Source organism: Cryphonectria parasitica (assembly GCF_011745365.1).
Source record: "Cryphonectria parasitica EP155 unplaced genomic scaffold M406scaffold_8, whole genome shotgun sequence".
Lineage (NCBI taxonomy): Eukaryota > Fungi > Ascomycota > Sordariomycetes > Diaporthales > Cryphonectriaceae > Cryphonectria > Cryphonectria parasitica.
In genome coordinates, this window is record NW_024468916.1 from 209,138 (window position 1) to 223,603 (window position 14,466).

Sequence of the window (14,466 nt, forward strand, 5' to 3'; positions counted from 1 at the left end):
TGGCCATTGAATCTTATCTATGATCAGACCCAGGAATCCTGATCCCCACGACAGCACATGGTGAAAAGCCCACGCCGTCTTTGATGAGTGAAGAAAGAAGGCGAAAACGATAACAGGCGCAATACCGATACTGAGAGTGAAAACGATCAAAGGGAGCGTTCTATAGCAAAAGCGATCGCGATGACGAGAAAAATAACGAGAGAAGCGTGCAATAAACCAAACAATATCCATATAATCACCCCAGATTTGATTAGATGAGAGAAATCTTTTCCTCCCAATCAACACCAATTTACATCAAGCATCCACATCAAACAAAATAAGACATAGCAAAGCCCGTCGTGCTTCTTCCCCTGACCTTGAATGTTGGCAGTATACTTAGGCTGGGCTTCTGCTGTCCAGAAAACCCATTCAACCTTACTGTAGTCAACACAACCTCAGACACCACTGAAGGCCATGCATCAAAAGTATAGCCTCTCGTCGACGAGTATCTGGGCATCCCATTCGCTCAGCCCCTAGTGGCAGAACTCCCCCTTGCGCCCTCAGAGAGATACAGTAGCGACAACAATTATCTTGTCGCCAACCAAGAGCCCTTACCCTGCATATGACCACCAAGAACAATCAATTACTCGCAGTCAAAAGAACTGACAGACCATGGCGCAAAGTAATGACTACGCCAGCCACACAAGCGAGGACTGTCTCTATCTCAGCATCTGGAGCATGAACAGTTGCCATGATCATAATGTAGCCCATCTACAGCAGCGCAAGTGATTGTGCAGAAAATGCCAGCTTTTGTTTGTGTGTGCGGCCTGCTCAGGCTTCAATATTCGTTGTTCGGTGCAGCCACTACATAGTAATAATATTGGATATATTACAGTCCAGGACTTTACTGCAACAATATATTACTCTAGAATTGTACGAATTTGTACTACACCTGCAATGTGATAATTCACCGCCCCCTCCCCCTTCCCAGAGAAGTCTCATTTCCTTGAATCATTTGCTCATCCTACAGGGCTCATGACACAACAGTAGCAAGCTGAGTAACCTGGTCCAGCAGACTCTGGTCCTCGCCCGCGGCATTCGTGAGGACTTTATCCCTGAGATGATCCACCTGCAGCGCGGCGTCCGTAGGCGGGTTTCCCTGCGCCGTCTGGATCCTGCTGACCTGCATCTCGAGGAAGAACTTGGGCACTTTCACAGCGAGACTGCCGCCCACGCTGCGGATGCCGGCCTCCGTGGCGAGGTAGACGTTCAGCTCGTCCTGGAAGGTCTGCAGGTCCGAGTTGGCGAGGGGATCGGCGGTGGCGAAGGTGTCCAGGGCGAACTGTAGTGGGGTGGAGGACGAGGTGGAGAAGTCGACATTGCTGAAGGAGACGTTGCCCGAGGTGACGTCTGGCACGTTGTCGATGGTCGTGGCCGTCGACGAGCAGGTGATGCTGGACTGGATGGCCGTGACCGAGTCTTGGACCTCGGCTGGCAGGGCGACGTTGCCGACCACGAAGCATGCGTTCTGGCGAGGCGCAAGAGGTGCTATGGTAATTATTTTGTCAGTCCAGAAAGTTTCTTTGCGCTTATGATATTGTACGAGCAGCAACTTACTTGCACGGCCCAGGCACGAAGTGGCGAGTGCCAGGAGCAGAAAGGTAGAAGTAGGACGTGACGGCATCTTGAAAATATAGCGCCGGCGCAGCAATAATGGCTAGAGAGAGAAAAGATATATAGTCGTAATAATTTAATGATTGGCTATAACGAGCGCGTGAGATAGAAAGAATGTAGAAGAAAAGAGATGCCAGCCTCGGGTGTTTAGTCGATCAAATTGATGGAAACAAGGACGATCATCAGAGGAACAAGAGACGAACATGTTCCCTTTTATTATGCAGTGTTCCTTCTCCTTCTCCTTTGACGCATTTGCGTCGCCATCTGCGCGCATCGCCTTACTCTCCTTCTTGTGGTAGCAAGTATCATGAGTGGATCCCCGGCTCCCTGTATGCACTACAGTAGAGCTTGGCAGTCGACAGTGTTGAATTATCACGACCCGACACATGACCTGGTTGGGGCGCTTTAATCGTAGGATCTTTGGCAGTGTGTGGCTGTCTGTACAAGGGGTTATAATGTCCTGATATGCTTAAGTTCATGAACCATAGTATGCTTAAGCGGCTTCAGAACAGCTTGATCGACCTGTCTCGAACAGGTTCGGGGGTTGAGCCCCAACCACCTGAAAAGCTTGGCACCCAGTGTGGCTGCAAGTGGACATGCCCGTGAGTGGATCGTCACGAGGCACAGGACTTGATTGGGTGCCTTGTGTACTACTTACTTGCTTTTGCCTCGGTCTTCTTCTATGAAAAACAAAGCATAGGTCACGCATTCAATTTTACTCCTGCAATTTGAGGCTTTCCCTGTTTCTAATACTCGGTATAATGTCCCATATTGGCGTCGTCGATAGTCTATTAGGCTGTGAGGCTGTCTGCTAGTGATTAAGTACCCACAATGCTACATGACCTTGGACATCGAAGACTTGAGGAGAACAACGTATGAATGGTGGGAAGGAAAGCAGGATAACCAAGTCCCACATTATCAAAGGCCCTATTCTTGTGTCGAGTACCCTACCATCAGCCTGCACTGCTGCTGGAAAAACTGAATGTCATTGGATAAGAAGGGGAAGAAAGGAAATGCCAAAACATGCAACACTCGAACTACTACTACGATAGCGCAAGCATGAACAAACCCCAGCAGATAATGGTGTCCCCTCAACATCTCACCCCGCTGAAACATTACCACGTTGGCTTGCTGGATCACCCCGGAGCCGTCTCATGCTGTGTGCAATCATGTTGACGTCCGTCCTCAGAACCTGCCACCCTCATCGAATTAGCATCTAATTATCCTTCTTAAGACACGAGGGTAGGGTAGGGTAGGAAGGAGATGGGTTCCTATGTAAGACATACATGGCCCTGGCCACTGCGCCGCCATCTAGTCGTCGTGCTGAAGCGGCTTTGCACCTGTCAGGGCCGAGAAGATAGCTGCATCTTCCTTGGCCCTCGGTGGCTTTCGATCCAGCATGGCTTTCATGCGAACAATATTTGACGGTCGCCTAGGGCGATAGTCCGTGTTTAGATACGCTCCGTTAAGATATGAGCTAACGACCTGGCCGAATTGGACACTCTTTTGGTGCACCCTGGCCAGGACTGACGGCCGCCGTTTTGTCCCCTCTGCTTCTCGCCGGTCGTCGTACCCATTGACAAGCTCTGTGTGGCCGTCCCACAAGGTTCTTGCCATCTCACCGATCGATCTGCAACCCTCCGTCGTCGTCACATCCTTTCCCTGCAGATTTCCAGGGCTTGGATGCCAGGTGATTTCTGTGACGCTGTTCCGCGAGACGATGGTTGCTTTTGTTGCGCTCGTCTTCTTCGCAATCTCCTCTTCGTCTGGATCGCCAGCCCCTTTAGTCATCACTGCTTGCGAGCTGGCGATTGTCGTGGCAGGATCTGCTGCGGTTGCGGGAACGGAACGCAAGGGCCTGAGAACTCGAGAGGGTGGCTTCGACGACGAGCCAGGAGAATCTGAGAAAGCCACCACATGAACTTGCTTCCTGAGTTGCTCAGCTGGGTCCGAGAGATGGCAGAGGAGGCCAGGCACTTCGCTTTCGCTGATCAAGTAGACATCATCGTCCAGACAATTTTCAAGTCCGCGCGTGACCGAGTTCACCTTGGTGGTTTCTCGAAGGTAGCCCTTGATTCGCCTGAGCAAATCCTTTGGATCGGCCAAGCTGGGCGTCGTCGCGCTGTCGTGCGAAAAAGCGTCCAGCTGTCCCGAGATATGTGTTTCCTGCTGCTCGGTGTCGGTCGTATTTGCCATTAGGGCGAGCAGTATCTAAAGAGAAAGGTCCAGGGATCTAAACCACTCAGAGGCCCAGCAACGCGCTCCAAGGACTGCCGGTCGACACAACAAGACAAGAAAAGGTGAGTGCATTCCACTGACGGAAATAGGCTACTATTCATTAGATTTTAGGCTGTCAGGTGTGAAATCATACTCGTGGCCGCATAGGTAAAGAAGGAAAAGATGTAGGAGTAGTGGGTGTAAGCAGCGCGGCTGTCCAGAGTATTGAAATACTTAGCACATCTCTGCGAGCTGCGAAAGTGATGATGATGGCAGGCACGACTGTCCATCTTTTTCAGATTTCAATCCAGGTTCTCTTTCTGAGTGAATGAACCATAGCAACGTGTCAATATGGCCGCTGGAAAATGGCCTCGAACAAGTGGTCCTCATTACCACACATGGTGTCCTCCGCTGGATTAAATGGCATCATCACGACAGGGACCTCACCGTAAAAAGATGCGTCAACGAGAGGAACGGGGTAAGACCTGCGTCTGCAGATTTATCTTGACTAGATAATTCTCAAGAGCCACAGACGGGACAATTGCAGGCTTTCTTTTAGGACCTGTTGCTTACTCAAGTGTACACGGTATTAGTTGTACCAAATCTCAATAACTTTTGGTTTACTGGTACAGTACCATGTAAGTAGATACAAGTATGTACAGGAACTGGGTAAGGGTTGTAAAGAAATAAAAATAGAGCGGGGTGGATGCCTTGCAGCAGGTTATTATCAGACGAGACGGCAGGGTAGGGGTCTTCTTATCGCTATCGCTATCACTAACCTTTATCGCATTTCTTTTCCACAGCATCCTTCAGAAGTTACTGCTGTCAATTTTCGATCTGACCTCAGCACACCACCAATCCCCAATCTCCAACACAATCCTTCATCCACCCAAAGTCAGCCACAGCCCGCCCTCTTCTTCTTCCATCATGTCATTTTGAAACGTGACAGGCATGAAGAACAACAAGCCAACCTCCAGCACATCCTCTCGCGAGCCTCTACAGGCAGACTCTGCACACCGCGCAGCAGCAGAGGCAAGCTACTCGCGCCTGCACATCACCCCTCTGGATCCAGCCCTTCTAAAAGTCGTTGTGCCTCCTTCTGTACTCCCTCACGCCCGCTGCGTCTCCTACCACACCATTCAAACCTTTCCCGAGAGGCCCTACGGCTTCATCGAGCTGCCCTCTGCCGACGCTACCAAGATCAAGAACAAGCTCAACGGGGCGGTCCTCAGGGGCAGCAAGATCCGTGTCGAACTGGCCCGACCAGACAACATGCCACAGCCATCTCCAGACGCCGTGGTGGACCACCCGTCCTCCTCCAAAAGGTCCAGAGCTGAAAAGAAGGACAGGAAGGACAGGAAGAGGAAGCGTGACCCTCAAGAGATTGTAGGGATCGAGCTGGAAGAGGGCCGCAAGGTCAAGCGCGGCTGGACAGTAACACCAGAAGAGGCCCTGGCCAAGAAGGAAAAGGAGAAAAAAGAAGAAAGGAAATCGGCCAAGTCCAAGGATAAAGAAAAGAAAGAGAAAAAGGACAAGAAAAAGAAGAAGGCCAGAGAACCAGAGTCTCTCTACTCTGAAGTGCCTGAGTGCCTGATCAAGACCCAACTGCCACCAAACAGGCTTGATGTGGCCGAAAATGCAGCCACAGATCACAAGAAGAAATCCAAGAAGAAGCAGGCAAGAGAGATTGTGGTTCATGAGTTTGAGAGGAACACCAAGTTTCCGACATTTCTCAAGCCGGTCGCAGCAGAGACCACAAAGGAGGCAAAGAAGGAGACCTCCTTCATAGAGGGCAAGGGGTGGGTTGGTGATGATGGCACTGTTGTGGAGGAGGTGAAAAGCACCAGGCCCAAAGCTTTCCCCAAAATTCAGGTCAACCAGTCACGCCATCCCAAGCCAAAGGAGACAGCACAAGAAGATGATACCAGCAGTAGCAGTGGTGATAGCAGCAGCGACGACGAGAGCTCTTCAGAGGACATGTCTGAACCTTTCCCGGTCAGTCAAATGAGCACCAACAAAGAGGTCATTTCTTCATCACTTCACAGCCCCACAACTGTACCTACAGCAACAACAGGGCCAGAGCAGGCGAGGCCAGAGTCTTCAGGCTCACTCAGGAGTCTCACTATCAAGATCCCACCAGCAACTCCAACACCTGGCTCCAGCAAGGTACATCCCCTTGAAGCTCTGTACAAGCGGCAGAAAGGAGACCAGACTGCCAACAGCAAGAGTGAGGCTGTTGATTCTGGGGCGCCTTTTTCCTTCTTTGGTGCCCATGGAGAGGACATTGACAGTGATGAGGATCTGGATGGGGAAGACAATGCTCTGGAAAGTGATCATGCTGCTGTGGACAGCCTTGGGGTGCCTCCCCCGGGGCCCCCAGTGCCCATGACCCCCTTCACCAAGCAAGATTTCGAGTGGAGGAACACCAGAAGTGCAGCTCCCACTCCAGACACTGCTCATCCCAGCAGAATCTCGAGGTTCTGGCCCTTGAGGGGGGAAGAGGAAAATGTTCTAGATGATGTCCAGGAGGACGCGAGGGAAGAAGATGGCAATGATGAGGACACAGCTGGTCACCATAGTGGTGCTCCTGGGGATGGCGACGAAGCTGAGAAGGGAGCCACCAACCCCAACACAGATTTCCAGAAGTGGTTCTGGGAAAACCGCGGTGATCTCAACAGGTCATGGAAGAAGAGGAGAAAGCTAGCTGCCAAGGAAAAGAGATATCGAGACAACAAGGCCAGGGCAGACAGAGCCGTCTAATATGAACCAACGAGGTTTGGTTTTGTTTTAATGGCAAGGAGCCTGATCTTGCAATCTCCATTTCCGTTGTTCCTATGTTCAATAACTGTTCCTGTGTCTGATGGTTTCCTTTCAGTTTGTCGTCCATTATAATACAGGGAAAGTGCCATGGAAAAGTCCAAACCATGAGACCATCCATCACCCTGTCCTTTTATCCCCCAAGCTCGTCTCCTTCCATTCAAGTCCATTCAATGTTCCATTTTACCGAAGTCGCACCCATACTCCAAGAATGCGGCATATGAAGCCCCTGCCGGCATTATCTCCCCTTGCGATGCTCTCAAACTGTGTGTCTTTCTGATCAGCCTTCACCAGATCCTGTCCTGCCACCAGCAGAAGCTAGCTTATGGCAGCCGTCGTCAAGTCAGTAAAAGAGAGAAGAAGAAAAAAGAAAAAGAAAAAGAAAGGATTTGTGCAGACCAACAATTCTGTGGTGTCGACTGGGGCAAGAAGACCAGTGTTGCCCATTTCTCCAACAGTCAGTCTCCCTGAACAATGCATTCCCCCCCCCCCCCCCCAAAAAAAAATCAAGTCGAGCTGATCAAACCACTCATCAGCTCTAGCCTTGCATGTCCCGAGCACCAATTTTCATGATGAATCTCATCCAGCTGTTCCTTACTCAGCATCACGTCGTCAATGGATTTTGGGAGGAAAGAGCAGGGTTAATGTTGCTGTTAAGTTGTCCTTGCCTCTTGAGGACCGAAAAAGGCTGCTGTTCATGCTGGTGTCGCCCACCAGCTATGGCAGCCTTCTGTTGTACCTGATGGTTCAGTCTGCTCGGGCCTTTCCCTTACCACCCTCATTGTTGTTCTGAATACGGAGGAGGCTATCATGGGCAGCAGCTGAAGCCACACTCTTGTTGCTATTCTCCATCACAGGGTGGTTTCCCACTTGACGAACTGCATGCAGAGGACTGTACTTCATGGGCTCCACATGAGGCTCATTGTGACTGTTGGCGGTGGCGTCAGTCTGAGCCAGGGAGTAGCTTGACATGGCCTGGTGGAGCAAGTGCTCTGTGGAGGCCTCCCTACCTCGAGCCTGAGGGACTAGAAGTTCGTGTGTGGTTCCCTCGTGTCCGTGCTGGTTCAGACTGGGCATTCGAGACAGGACACCGCCATCAGAGCTGTCATGGTCAGGTGTCACGGGCAGAGGCTTGGTCTGGTTGAAACGGTTGGCGGAACCAAAACCTCCACGGTTGCTGGCTTGTACAGCTCCAGCATCGGGATGGGCGACGGCCGAGGGGGGCAGTGGGAAACGTCTCAGGAGGTCGGTTTGTCGGGGCAACGATGACGACGCCTCAACGGGGAAGCCAAGTCGTGCCTGTGGTGCGAACATTCTGTCGGAGACCAGGACTCTTCCTCCAACACCTTCACCACCAACTGCATTGTCGTCCCGATGGAAAGTCTCCAGCTCAAACTCCTTAGGTTGAGATGCATGCACAGATCGGGGCTGACGGCGGCCCGTGTAGTCAAACTTGAGGGCAAACGGGAGGCACTTGTCCCCTGAGCGGAGGATGCACATCAAGAAGCAAGCGCTGCAGAGCAGGAGGGCGACGCTCATGGTGCACCAGGCGATGTTGATTGGGGTGGGACCCATGCTGCCGTTGTTCTTTGCGACCATCAACGTGACGACGACGACCAGGGCGACCATGCTGAAGCCGAAGACGCAGAGCACGGTGAAGAAAATGGCGAGCATCGTTATGTTGGCCCACTCGAGGAGCCCAGGCTCGCGACGGACCTGCTGCTGTCGCTGCCGCTGTCCGTGCTGGTAGCGAGTGTTGCGCATGTAGCCTGGCCTATTGCGTGGGAGAATGTAAGGGGGGATTACACCAGCAGCATCATCTGGAGGTGCAGAAGATGGTCCAGCGCGGGGGCCAGCACGGTCTGACTGCTGATGCTCGAGAGACGGGAACGGGGTCAAAGGGCGCCGCGGGACATGAGGGCGCGGCGTAGTGTTGACAAACAGAGCCCATCTGAGGGCTCCGCGGCGCATCAGCTGGGGCGGCTCGGGTCCACATCCCATGATCTCAAAGGAGCTGGGTCGTCGTTCCATATGAGCAGCCTGAGGGCTGGTGACCTGATCGTCCGAGTCCTGAGTTTGGTCAGAGTCATCTTGGGAAGAGGGTGCAGACTGTGAGTTCTTTGGCTGGCGTTGTTGCAGACTGATGGCGTGCTCCTCAGGCTTAACAGGGCGGTTGGACTGCTGATCCTTCTGGTGCTGGCTCTCAGAGGAGGCAGATGCAGATGGTTTGTTGTTATTGTCAATGTCGTTGACAGTGACAGACATTGTGAAGAATGGACCAGGCTCCTCATGAAGAGAGAGCAACTCGGACAACATGACAGAGCCCAGACGACGATTGAGAGTAGGTTTCTGGTGGGCCTGAGTGTCGACAGATGGTTCTCCAGTAGAGGACATGTCGGAAATTGACATTCTATGACCCTCGTCATTGCCTGTGATGGATCCAGCTGGAGAATCCAAGGGCGACACATCCTGGGCTGTCTCTTTGGTCTGGACAGGCTGTTGAGCGCTTGGTGAAGACATTCTGAGCAGTACCTGTTCAGTCTGATAATCAGCAGGTGTTCGTCCCAAGACATCAACAGGCTCTAGACAGAGCTCAGGAGGATGGACAGAAGAAAAGGATAGAATCAAAGGACGAGGCTTACCTAGTTGGCTAGCCGGCTTGATGGTGACGACTGTGAATCCTGAAGGCAAGACAAGCCATGCGATGCAGCAGGGTAAATGCGGATCCAGCTCACCAGTTCCTCTATTCCAAGAGCAGCTGGCGATGGGATAATTCCTCAAGGAGGTGAGGCTGCTTGAGGAGAGAAGGTGCTGGTAGGAAGGTTGTGGGCTGTATCAGACGCGTTGGACGCGTCCACGCTTGTGAAAGCACTTGGGTGATGATGGTCGGAGAAAAGAGAAGAAAACAGAGACCCAGATGGTTCGAAAGTGGCTAATGAGGCAACAGGAGAATGTTTGAAAGAGTTGAGGGTCTCAGTACGGCCTGAATATCTGGTTGGAAATGGAGCAGGGAGACAGGTATGTGCGTGTGCGAGGGTGTTGGGTCGATGGCATGCCTTTGAGGTCAATATACTCACGCCCACTGAGGCGAGAAGATCTCTGCTGTCGGACCTGAATACCACTTGGGTCTTTGGAGGTTCGGAGCATGCAAGGTGGTGTTTTCAGAGGAGGTGGATCTGAAGGGAACAGAGAGGTCAGGAGGTCGGGCATGAGATGGAGATGGGAGCTAGCTCTAGAAGAGAATATGAGAAAGGGGACAGGACGTGTTCGAGGTGTGTAGAATCAAAAGCTGCTGACTTCAAATTGGGCAATCGAGGACTCTGGCAAATATCGAGATTCGTTCGTCTGAAGTATGGTGCGCTGGATTGAGTGACATATGCTCTGTGTGCTCAGCATGGCAGAACTGTATTTACATAATATTTACAGGCATAAAACATACCCCTTGATTTTTGTTCTATTCACAGCCAGCAGCTATCATGTTACTGAGCATGGACGCATGGCTCGAGGTAGTTCTGCAGCCCTATCAATGAGCCTATCCCCAGATTATATCCCACATCAGAGGCAAAGCCTGGCAAACATTGTAGTCCCTTATTGACATAATGGGTTGCAAATTCTTGTTAAACTCAAAGAAAGTCACCCTAATAGTTTCAGCTATTGTAACTTAGTTGTGTAGTCGAGAAACCTATCATGAACAACCTCGACGAACAACTTGATGTTTGATAGGACCACAGTGGTAAACCCTGCATCCTGGCATCGTGGCCACTTACACTAGGAGTACTTGCAGGGGAGGGGGGCTGGCAGGGATGCTGCGCGCTGCAGGTCCTGGGGCATTCACCTTCTGGCGGCCACTGCAGTCACTACGTCATTAGCGCTCGTCAGTGAGGCTATTGGTACCTTCCGCAGCTTGTTGTCGGAATGTAGCTGGCTCAACTACCTCAAACTCATTTCTTCCACCGACTGTCTCCCCAGGTTTTACACCCCACCCAAAGGCAACATCACCCAAAGGCAACATCTGGATTATGTCGCACCACATGATACAAACCAACTTTTTGATATGAGGCCCCCCCTCTCTCTTGTACGAGGGCAGCCCTCATGCCTCCGGATACGCCCGTCCAGCCTGACACTTCCGAGATGCTCTGGTCCGACTGCGCACCCGATCTTCCCGAAGAGATGGGCATCCGGGTTTTCCAATCGCCAGAGTTCATGGCAGTGGCAAGGCTCTCAACATCAGCAACAGCAAGAGCAACAACACCAAAAGCCATGTCAGTCGTGGAGGAGACAATCACGGTGGCATTGGCATGGGAGCGGTTCGCAACGTGGAGCCGGCCCTCGGCACATGCCACCACTCCTGGCTGCCTCGAGTGGCGCCGCCCTGGGTACAGCTGCCTTTGTCGAGATCTCCGAGGATACGGATACTAGGGATGGAGAGACGGGAGAGAAGCGCATGCTCGAGGTGTCCCGCGCAGAGATCTCTAAAGAGCTCGACCCTGACGACACGGGGCTCTCGCGCCTGCGCCATAAGATCGTTTTCCTTCTTGATGTTTATATTTGGGAGCCTCTCTGCACCGGAATTCGCTTCCTGCACCTCGCCGTTATCTTCGTGCCGGTCCTTCTCGCCGTTCCAGTGATGTGGCTTGGCAGGCGACAGAAGGACCGTGACAATGAGAGGACAGGCACGTTGTGGTGGTATAATTTCCTCGTCAAGAGCATGGAGTGGGCCGGCCCAGCTTTTATTAAGGTGCGTACAACGAGGCGAGGGGGTGTTTCTTTCCTATCTGTTTCCAATAGCAGCTCACAAGCCTGTCAAATAGTTGGGTCAATGGGCCGCCTCACGCTCTGATATCTTCCCAAACGAGATGTGCGACATCATGTCCAAGTTGCACTCCAACGCGCCTGCTCACTCGCTGCATGCCACCAGGCGCATTGTGCAGGCCGCATTTGGCGGGCGGGCCTTTGACGACATCTTTGACGAGTTCGAGGAGAAGCCTCTTGGCGTAGGAGCCATCGCCCAGGTGTACAAAGCCAAGCTGAAACCTGACCTGGCCGTGCCGGGAGATATTGACCTCCTCGATGATGGGTCACAGGGCATTCTGCGCCATAACATGACTAGGGTATCCAAGAATGTGGGCACAGTCCTGAAGAGCACGCCGAAACGGGTACCCTCCTCTTATGTCGCTGTGAAGGTCCTGCACCCCGGTGTCGAGCGCACCGTCCGCCGGGACTTGCGCATCATGGGCTTCTTTGCGTCCCTCCTGAATGCCATACCGACCATCGAGTGGCTCTCCCTTCCTGACGAGGTCACCCAGTTTGGCGAGATGATGAAGCTGCAGCTGGATATGCGTATTGAAGCAGCCAACCTGGCTATCTTCCGCAAGAACTTCAAAAATCGGCCGACGGCATGGTTCCCATTCCCCTATTCCGAATTCACCACACGAAACGTTCTGGTGGAGGAGTTCGCTCAGGGCATCCCCCTCGCTGATTTTATGGAGAATGGGGCTGGTTTGTTCCGGCAGGATCTTGCCTCTGGGGGTCTCGACGCCTTCCTTCGCATGCTGTTGCTGGACAATTTCGTCCATGCCGATCTGCACCCGGGAAATATCATGGTACGCTTCTACGAGGCCGCGAGACCTGATCTACCTATGTCATTACATCTTAGGCACCAGGACGACGAAGACCGTGCACACCCCCAGGGCCAGAACGATGTTACAGAGCAGGTCCTGGCGAGATTGCGGCCGTTCCGGCACGGAAAGGATCCTGAGGCGTGGAACAGGGAACTGGCCAGGCTCGACCGAGAGGGCTACCGACCACAGCTGATCTTCATCGACACGGGACTCGTCACGGAGCTCAATGAGACGAATCGTCGCAACTTTTTGGACCTTTTCCGTGCCGTTGCCGAGTTCGACGGCTACAAGGCCGGGCACCTAATGTGTGAGCGCTGCCGTCAGCCTGAGGCCGTCATCGACAAGGAAATATTCGCTCTAAAAATGCAGCACCTGGTGCTCAGCGTCAAGAGCCGTACTCTAGCCCTGGGTAATGTCAAGATCGGTGATATCCTGCAGGAAGTCCTTGGCATGGTACGCGGCCATCACGTCCGGCTTGAGGGTGACTTTGTCAATGTCGTCATCAGCATCCTACTCCTTGAGGGCATCGGGCGCAACCTAGACCCCGAGATGGACCTTCTCAGCAGCAGCTTGCCGATCCTGCGGCAGCTGAGTGCTCAGCAGGGCAAAGGTATGGCCCAGCAGGGCGACTTCAGCATGCTCATGGTATGGCTGGGTCTAGAGACGAGGAGATTCCTCCAGATAAGCTTTGAAGATGTGAGTCTGTTTTTTTATCCATACCTACATATATCATGTTTTGAAGCAACTGAAAGCTAACCTTTGTCTACTAATCAGGTGGAGAGATGTGTGAAGTACGATCTCCTCTCACCCAATGTTTGAGCTCGCAATAGGCTCATGGTTAGCATCTCGTGAACACACGATGTTTCATTAAACAAATGTATAAAAGACAGGCTGGTATGAGTGGCGCATGGTGTTTCTCCAAGGGATATATTTGGGGGGGGGGGGTTGCATAGATGGATAAACACAGCAGAGGCAGCACACATCTAGAGGTTCCTTTTTGACAGCTGAAATCATAATGACCCTAACGAGAACCATGATGGTCATGTGTCTGAGTCTGAAGCGCTGTGATCAATCAAATGCCAGGCATATTAGCAGTAATCAGATGCTGTGAAGCCGAGTACATTTCTAGCAACGCGCACAGTCCTTCTTATGGTCAACTTTCAACGGTATTCTAGGTCCATATGAGATCTAAGAAACAGTGACAGAGAACCTACTAGAACATTGTAATATGGACTTGGGTTAATTAGCATGACAGACAGCCACAGCTCTATTCTTCCGTCAGGTAGATCATCTTCTCTCTAAAGCTTCTCCTAATAGGGGAGTTGAGCCTCCAAGCCAGGGTTCAGAAGAACCTGAACTTCCAGATCTAAGGTTTGCATGTTTGAATCATGTATATAATTCTGCCTCGTCGAGCTTCGTGATCCACGTATATTCAAGGGAAAATAAGTCAAAGCGGCCCCTTGTTGGCAGCCCCCCCTTATTAGCACCCCTGAACAAGCCATATCACCCACTTATATATATATTGTTTTATATACATTTCACTTCCTATTCACCTACCACGATGCAGTCCTCCTCATCAGTAGGTAATTCGATATCGCTCTCTTCATCCTGACTATCAACATTCCTATTGACTGCATTTTGAGCCCTCTGTATATCTTCAATATCCGCAAACCTCGAATTTGGGCTTGTATCTATCTTCCTTCTTTTAGTTAGCCTTGTAGCCTCAGCCTGCCTTTCCAGTACCTCGTTCTTCTCCAGAGCTCTTGCCAGTTCGAAGTCCCTCTCGTTGAATGCTTTTTGTATCTTCCTAAACAGTACTCGTTGCATTGGGGCTGATGAAAGTTGCTGCTGATTCTTCTGTAGCTGGTGGTATAGGTCTTTAGCCTTGCAAGGAGTTGAAAAGATGACTAGTAGGCTTGAGGAAGCTTTCTGGATAAGCTGAGATGCTGTTGATGTTTTTGAACTTGAATTCACTCTAGCCTGAGTGTGCTGAGAAGTGCTAGCAAGGAGAAGAGGGCTCAAGAGTAGCTTGAAGGGTCTTACAGGCTATAAACCAGAAGCTTTCCATCCTGATCTGATATTCTGACTAGAAAGACCTTCCAAACGAGCCTCATGATAGTTCTCGAGGAATAAACACTTTCCTAGCACTGTTGACTCG

General features: G+C 51.7%; 5 protein-coding genes across 5 annotated transcripts; 2 read left to right on the top strand and 3 right to left on the bottom strand.

Moving 5' to 3' along the window:
• Positions 1-1,012: 1,012 nt before the first annotated feature.
• Positions 1,013-1,663, bottom strand: M406DRAFT_75913 (uncharacterized protein; the record flags this gene model as incomplete). Its single annotated transcript, XM_040925918.1, has 2 exons — positions 1,013-1,527; positions 1,597-1,663. The coding sequence occupies 2 exons, from the start codon at positions 1,661-1,663 to the stop codon at positions 1,013-1,015; spliced, it is 582 nt and encodes a 193-aa protein (XP_040772249.1).
• Positions 1,664-2,964: 1,301 nt separating this feature from the next.
• M406DRAFT_333347 (uncharacterized protein) lies at positions 2,965-3,849 on the bottom strand (the record flags this gene model as incomplete). The annotated part of the gene is made up of 1 exon (XM_040920837.1): positions 2,965-3,849. One exon carries the CDS (start codon positions 3,847-3,849, stop codon positions 2,965-2,967), a length of 885 nt encoding a protein of 294 aa, XP_040772250.1.
• Positions 3,850-4,908: 1,059 nt separating this feature from the next.
• On the top strand, positions 4,909-6,630 carry M406DRAFT_228461 (uncharacterized protein; the record flags this gene model as incomplete). The annotated part of the gene is made up of 2 exons (XM_040915792.1): positions 4,909-5,304; positions 5,341-6,630. Coding segments are annotated over 2 exons (1,686 nt in total), but the record flags the coding sequence as incomplete, so codon positions are not given.
• Positions 6,631-6,870: 240 nt separating this feature from the next.
• M406DRAFT_333349 (uncharacterized protein) lies at positions 6,871-9,207 on the bottom strand (the record flags this gene model as incomplete). Its single annotated transcript, XM_040920838.1, has 2 exons — positions 6,871-6,989; positions 7,461-9,207. 2 exons carry the CDS (start codon positions 9,205-9,207, stop codon positions 6,871-6,873), a joined length of 1,866 nt encoding a protein of 621 aa, XP_040772252.1.
• A 1,816-nt stretch (positions 9,208-11,023) lies between these two features.
• Positions 11,024-13,127, top strand: M406DRAFT_265890 (ABC1-domain-containing protein; the record flags this gene model as incomplete). The annotated part of the gene is made up of 3 exons (XM_040917769.1): positions 11,024-11,425; positions 11,499-13,004; positions 13,083-13,127. The coding sequence occupies 3 exons, from the start codon at positions 11,024-11,026 to the stop codon at positions 13,125-13,127; spliced, it is 1,953 nt and encodes a 650-aa protein (XP_040772253.1).
• Between the last annotated feature and the right edge of the window lie 1,339 nt (positions 13,128-14,466).